The sequence below is a fragment of the Vitis riparia genome, chromosome 14, assembly GCF_004353265.1.
Source record: "Vitis riparia cultivar Riparia Gloire de Montpellier isolate 1030 chromosome 14, EGFV_Vit.rip_1.0, whole genome shotgun sequence".
Lineage (NCBI taxonomy): Eukaryota > Viridiplantae > Streptophyta > Magnoliopsida > Vitales > Vitaceae > Vitis > Vitis riparia.
Genome location: NC_048444.1, coordinates 9759378 through 9766982, shown reverse-complemented (window position 1 = coordinate 9766982; position 7605 = coordinate 9759378). Strand labels below are relative to the sequence as shown.

Sequence of the window (7605 nt, the reverse complement as noted above, 5' to 3'; positions counted from 1 at the left end):
GCCTTGACTTGAACATGCCAATTAAGGGTTTATGTAGCTTGATGGCTTAAGCAAGTTGATCTTCAATCACTCTGCTACTATGGATTTGGCAATGCTAGGGTATTCGCCTACTTAACAGATCCTATCCATCAACAGATAATGTAGGGAGTGCCCGAACATCATGGCTCCTTTATGAAATAGCTATGTGCTTTTATGGAATCCTAAAGCTAGCGCCTTATACATCTGTGCATATTCTTCCTTAGGGTCTTCATCATGAAGCCATTCCACACATGTAACTAGATGTTTTAGCATTCTCAAAGGTAAGAGATTAACAGTAGATCCCTCATCTATCATAATTCTTGTTATCTCCAATCTATTATATATACATATGGATAGATAGATCAATTAATCAAAGCTCAATTTTAAGTTTGTTTAGCATTGTAATACATACCTATGCCAAATTCACTCTTAATCTTCAACACCTTCCCATGTCCATCCAAAGCAGAAGACAAAAGAAAACCCCCAAAAGAACTTAGAAAAAAAAAAATGCCCATGGCCTAGGGTTCACATGTTACTACTCTGTGAGGTCCCCAAGATCAAGACAAAATGTTAATAATATTAAACTACTCACCCAAAGTGATAACAATTTTTGAAACCACCAACAATACTATGTGTACGCCCGTGAATCCCAAATAATGCCATATTTGCCAGCTTTGGAGTCAGGAGGCTTCACAATTCTTGTGGCCACAAGAGCGAGAGCCCCCTGTTCAATGGCTTTGTCCCAAAAAGTTGCCAAATTAACAAAGCGCCACTTCACTTCACGGATTTTATGTCTTGATATCCACATATTTTACTTGCAATCCACTCACAAGTCCTTCTGGACAATGATGATGTCCGACAGCTGATAGTAATTAAACTGATTGTAGGGCCACCCCACACTCGATCACCCTCTATATAAGCCCCTTAAAACCACAACCATCCCACACTGCAAAACAAACAGAGTTGAAGAAGAGTGCAGGAGGAAGATGGAAGCATACAAAAGATTTGTGATATTGGCGCTGGTCCTGGTTGTAGCGGTGGTGGCAAATGGGCAGGGCAGCATATGCCGCATGACCCAAGATGGGTTGACAGCCTGCAAGCCATCCGTGAGTGGGCAGAGCCCACTCCCTCCTTCGCCCGCTTGCTGTGCGGCCATTTCCAAGGCAGACTTGCCATGTCTCTGCTCCTTCAAGAACTCCGCACTCTTGCCCTACCTGGGAATAGACCCGAACATGGCCACGCAGCTCCCGGCCAAGTGCAATATCGTCACCTCAACCCACTGCTGAAACCTTGCATGAATGAATAATTTGTTCGTGGAATTATCATTTGACTTTGTGTTTAGGATGCTGTTTTTCTTCTTGTACGTTCTGTGTTGTTTTTACTTTGCGTTTGTTGCATGTGTGCCCTACGTTTTGTATTACCGTGTAATATTACAAGTCCGGTGACTTCACAAATGTTACTGCTTGGTTTCTTAGTAATATTGCTTTTTAATTTCCAAACTATTGGATTTACGAAGCTTGAATTAGTTTTGTTGTGCTCGGGATATTGGGGATCGAACTCCTTGCTAAGCTTATAGGGATTGAGCTCCCTACTAAGCTCACAGGTATAGAGCTCTCCATTGAGCTCGTGGGGATTAAGCTACCCGATCAACTCACGATAGTTGAAGGAGGGAGCGTCCCTGAAGAAATTTTTTTTCATGTAATAAAAAGACAAGTTTGTCTCTATTATATATTTAACCCTTTTATATTTTAAATTTTATTTTTTAAAAAAGTATGACTACGATTGAGAGATGTTTTTTTTTTTTTTTTTTGAGAGCTTCACTATTATAATATTTATTTTCTTTTGATTAATGAATTAATTGTTTAGTATTGGTAAAAAAAAAATTATTTATTTTATACTCATGTATGTAAGTGGTTTGGTTAAGATAAACATTGTCATAATTATAACAATTTTTTCTTTTGTATTTTTCTCCTTAATAAGACTGTACAGAAATTAGAAGAAATTATTAACTGAAGGGGAACATATATAACTTAAAATTATGGGAAACTTTTTGGGAAAAGTGAGTTTTCACTCATTAATTAGAAAAAAAAGAAGAAGATAATATAACCTTAACTTTTATAAATTAATTTATCTTTGTCAATTTAAAAATATTTTAAAATAAACACACTTTTTCATAAATTAAATAATTATTTCTTGAAATATCTTTTTCCTTAATAATATTAAATAAAATTATCCAAAATTCATTTATCAATTTACTTTGATAAAAATGTTTTACAAATAAATATATTATAAATTTTTTATTATATAATATGAAATACAAATCATTATAGAAAAATTCTTCAACATCTTCAAGTGATAAATAAAATTTTTAGAATCCCCTAATTAATAATGATTTTATGTATTGTATTATATAAATCCGTTCGTCTTCTTTTATATATATATATATATATATATATATATATATATATATATAATAAAATTAAATAAAAATTTTGTTAGTTGACATCTATAATAAAATAAAAAGTTTTAAAAATTAAAAATATAATTAAAACTAAAATACTTAAAAATAAAATACTATTAAAAAGAAAAAAATTAAAATACATAATATTTTATTTTTATATTTTTAGTTTTAATTTTTCAATTTTCTTATTTTATTTATCTCAAATCAATTCTCACAATAAAAAAATTATTAATTGGTGTTATTAACATCACAAGCAATAAAGTAATTTTAGGAAATAATCATTTGAGTTATAAAAAAATATATGTATTTTAAAATATTTTTAAATGAATAAAGATAAAATTGATTTATAAAAATTGAGATTATTTTTTTTTATATTTTTTTAAAGTTAAAGTGAAAACCCACTTTTCCCCTAAATATTTTTTCTTAATTTTCTCTCTCATCTAAGGGGAGGTTAAGAGTTAAAACATGAGCTAGCCTGGATCGATTCATTTGGGGCTTTTGGTATATTGAGGGCACATCTTTCGGGTCGAGGGTCTATTTATCCAAAGATTACCTGGGCCTACCTGTCTGCCATCTAAATTCTGTCAACGCCCTAGCTGGATGGAATTTGTGCTTATGCCAATATTAATATGCCATTTGCTTTATACATTGTGGACTGTCTGGAATTTATTTTTGGATTGTTGTTTATAAAATCAGAATCAGAATCTATCGGTCCAATTAATCTTTAGCCTTTTCATTTACTTCATCGTCAACGGCTTTAATTTAACAAATTCTGAAAGAATTTTTGGTTTATTTTGAACCATAGAAAATATTAATGAAAGAAAATTTAAATTTTTTGCTTGATTTAATTTGAAAAATACAAATGAAAATAATTTAAAAATTAGATATTTTTATATCTTTTAATATTTAATAAATTTAAACTAAATTTTTATTTTCCTCTTCTCTCTTTCAAATTTTCTTTTTCTGTCTTTTTCACTTTTTTATTTCTTGTCAAACAATTTTCATGATCTGATGGAGCCCTGTGGGTGGTAATTTTCCCCAGATTAAATTTTCTCAGCATCTGATTTACAGGTTCTTCCTTAAATGGGATTTTATATGCCTCTTGCAATCAGCGCTGTGGTCAAGTTATATAACCATAGAACTGCATTAGGCCAACAAATTAACTTACATGCCTAAACAAAAATTGCCTTTATTGATTCTATCTTATTAGGGGTACAATTTGGGATGGTGGGCCATCCAACCCAAATCCTACTAAACTTGGGAAGGGTTTGAGGTAGTCATTTTTTGGTATTTGGGTTGGATTTAGATTAAAATATTTTCAATCAAACTCAATTTAGATTGAGTTTAAGATCAAAATGTAGGCAATCCAAGGTTGACAATTCCAAAATCAATATTTTTATAATGTTTATAATTTATATTATCCTATATAATAATATTTATTTATTTGTTTGTTTTTAATTTCTAAAAAAATTAAATTAAAATTATATGATGTAATATTTCATTTTGCTAGAAAGATAAATAAATTTACTTTTACCTTTTTAGTATTATTATCTTCAAATGTTATCTCATTTATTATTTAAATTTTTATACAAACATTTATAAGAAAAGTTTTTTATCGTAAACTGATCATATATTCTTTATGAATTAGGTTATTGTTGATGGAAACCAAAAGCAATAAACATTCTTAATAATGATACCATGATATCTCATGAGATTTAGACAATGTATCTCATGGGTGATCTTAAAAAGGTGTGTTCATATGAACAATGATCATAATAGTTCTTTAAGTGAAACTTGACATAAACTCTTAGATAGCAAAGAGATGTCAATTGAACACAATAATTCTAAGAGCTCTATCATAACATAAATATCTTCAAAATAAGCTTGATATACCTTCTTGAAGTGAATTTTGATCTCCTTTAATCTTGATGATATCTTCTTCTTGATTGATTAGGGGAAATCTTCTTACTATGGATCATCTCCTTCTTTAATTGCATTTTATCTTGCTTGTTGAAGATAGAGAGACATTTGAGTTTTGACATATTGAATGATGTAATATTTTTGAACTATGCACTTAGATGATAAAATCATTAATATCTTTAACATTTTTTTTTTTGTTATTATCGAAACTGAAATTAATCAAACCTTGTTCTAACATGGGAGATCCCCATTAGTGCCTATCTTTACATGTTTCCACATCTTGTGTTGGTGGAAGCTTCAATTCTAACATGTTAGTACTGCAATAACATAAAGATTAAAAACTTTACAAAAGGGTACACGAGGTTTTGATGTGGTTCAGTTAACTGTGACCATATAAACAGATGAAAAAAAAGTTATATCACTATAACATAAACAATATTACAAAGGATAGAAAAAATACAACTATTGAGTGTTGAAATGTTCTAAGTTTCTTGTTGCCGATATCTACACCCTAAACCATGAGCCTCCATTTCACTAGATATTTACCACTTTTCCTTATATCTTTATTTACCAGGTATAGTCTTCATAAGGTTATCTCAATTATAAAACTTTTTTCCCCTCATAGCCTATAATAGTAAATTTACAACATATATATATATATATATATATAAAACATATTGAGATTCATTTATAAATTTATTTATTTATGTTTCTTGTGATTTCCCTTTGTTAATCATCTAAACATATATGTTCATATAATTTACATTGTACATGACTTGGATGCATTAAAAGTTATGCATAAGATACAAGTCATGACTTCGTTATAAGTTAATAAGTTGTTCATAGTCAGTTCATTAATTTGAGCAATACAGTAGAGACTTAGTGTACTAGCTCCTAATTGGAGGGACAACTTGTCTCAACCATCGAGATGAGTTTCCCATGGTGAGTGCATTAGTGTGTATCGTTACATATTGGACAAGACCTATGGTGAATCATGATATAAGACTATCGATAGTCATGATTTACTAAACTACTATATTACATTGACTCTTAAGTTTGAAAGGATATTAAATCTATACCAAAGTCATCAAGAGGTTTTGACCTATAACTGAAACCCTAAGGTGGTTACATATCCTTATGATTTAGGTCATTATTGATAGAGGGTGGTGGTAACGAGTATTCTTAATAGAGGCACCATGATATCTCATAGGATTGAGATAATGTGTCATTTTGAGTGATTCAAGGGACATGTGATCTAGAAGGCTATGACCATAACATTTCATTCAATGAAAATTTAACATATGTTCTTTGGAGTTAGATTATGTCAATTGATTAGTAACTTAAGGATTGAAGAGGTAATCCTGATAGGTGATAACACTATCTTATTAGATTGAATACTACTTTATGGGTAGTCTACATGTAATAGATAGTAGGTCACAAACCTAAGCTTCGTCTTATTATTATTTACTAAAGGTACTGGAATGTAGTTGATTCTCTATAATGAGATGTTGAATCAACTTTAGAATTGAATTTTGAGGGAGCTAATACTATCTTATGGGTTTGAATGGTTCTTGTTCAAGCTTATATACCTTGATGACACAATTTATGAGGGTTAAATAAGCTCTAGGTTCACTTATGTGTATAAGGGCATTTTGGTAATTATGAAAGGTTGCATAGTGGTTAGTGATATCTTTGGATTAGGCTAATTGATTAATTAAACAAGCTTGTTGGGTTAATTGATTAATTAAGGCATTTTTTGCGCTACACTAAGTGACCCGAACTCATAATGGGTTTAAGTCACTTCAACCTAATAGGGAACCCTATAAATACCTTCTTAAGGGTTAGGGTTTTGAGTTAGTCGTCTTCTACAATCTAGAGAGTAAAGAGAGCTTTAACCCTCCCCCTCTTAAACACCATATTATTTAAGTGCCAAGGATCAAGGTTAAGTCATAGAGCGAAAGATTGTGGGTTTGCGAGGCTTATTTCGATTTGCATCTTCATTGAAAAGAGTTGATTCAGAAACATCCAAATCAAATATAGAGTTTTCTAATGCACACATCTAGATCATTTGATTGTTAAAAATGTTATTTTCTTTCTTTTGTTGCTTAGGATCTAGAAACCCTAAAGAGTTTTCAGGCACCTAACTTGGATACACACACACACACATATATAATGCCATGTGTATTATGAAAGATATATATCACAAACAAATGAAAAATTGGCTCGATGGAATTTGATCTAAGGTGGAGATTGTTAGAATATATATACTGTAAGATCTTAGGCGCTACCAACTCTCCTAAAAGTAATTACTGTCAGGAAAGCCACAAACCCTAACCTTATAATGTATTCATTTGCCAACATGTATATATGAAAGTATATCAAATAGTAATTTAAAACACTTTCTAACAATCTTCACCTTAAATCAAATTCCATCAGGTCAATCTTTCGTTTGTTTGTGATATATATCTTCATCATACACACGACTTTTCTGCACATGGTTTTATTAGTGCACACAACTCCTTTGATATATCACAACCAAGGTTGTCAATAGTTGTACTCCACCTATAAACTTATCCGAATCACATTCTTACTTCATGCTACAACTATTTCATGCACTACATTCCTTTCACATACCACATATTCAAACCATTCAAACACTTCACAGTTTCCATCTTTTAAAATGCAATAATTGTTTTAGAGAAACCATACTTATTCTAAATAACAAAGAACATGCTCCATACAAGATTTTAATGAGAAAACAACTAACTCCACTTTTAATCAAAACTTTTTTGCAATCCTATTACACATTTCATTCTCATTAGCTCTAAAAAAATCATGACCTTAGGCTCTATTGGATTCTCTAACCTTTAGTACTTGTAATGTGTGTGGAAACTTCAATTCTAACGTATCATATAAATATAGATACACACACAATTATTTGGCCTTGAAACATCTCAAGTTTCCTACTCCTAGTATCTTCACCTTGAACTATAAGCCCTCATTTTTTAAAATGTCTCCCACTTTTCTTTCCATCTTTATCTATCAAGTATAATCTTTACATCTTTATCTATCAAAGCATAATCTTTACATCTTTACCTATCAAGTATAGTATCTTCAAGCCTGTTTCAATCTCATATCTTTTTTCCTTCATGATCTATAATATTTATAAAATATTCCTAACTTTCATTCTTTTGTTAAAAAGCTAA

At 30.6% G+C, this 7605-nt stretch overlaps 1 protein-coding gene across 1 annotated transcript; it reads left to right on the top strand.

Moving 5' to 3' along the window:
* The first annotated feature begins 1004 nt into the window (after positions 1-1004).
* LOC117930445 (putative lipid-transfer protein DIR1) lies at positions 1005-1304 on the top strand. The gene has a single exon (XM_034851106.1). It carries the CDS (start codon positions 1005-1007, stop codon positions 1302-1304), a length of 300 nt encoding a protein of 99 aa, XP_034706997.1.
* The last annotated feature ends 6301 nt before the right edge of the window (positions 1305-7605 follow it).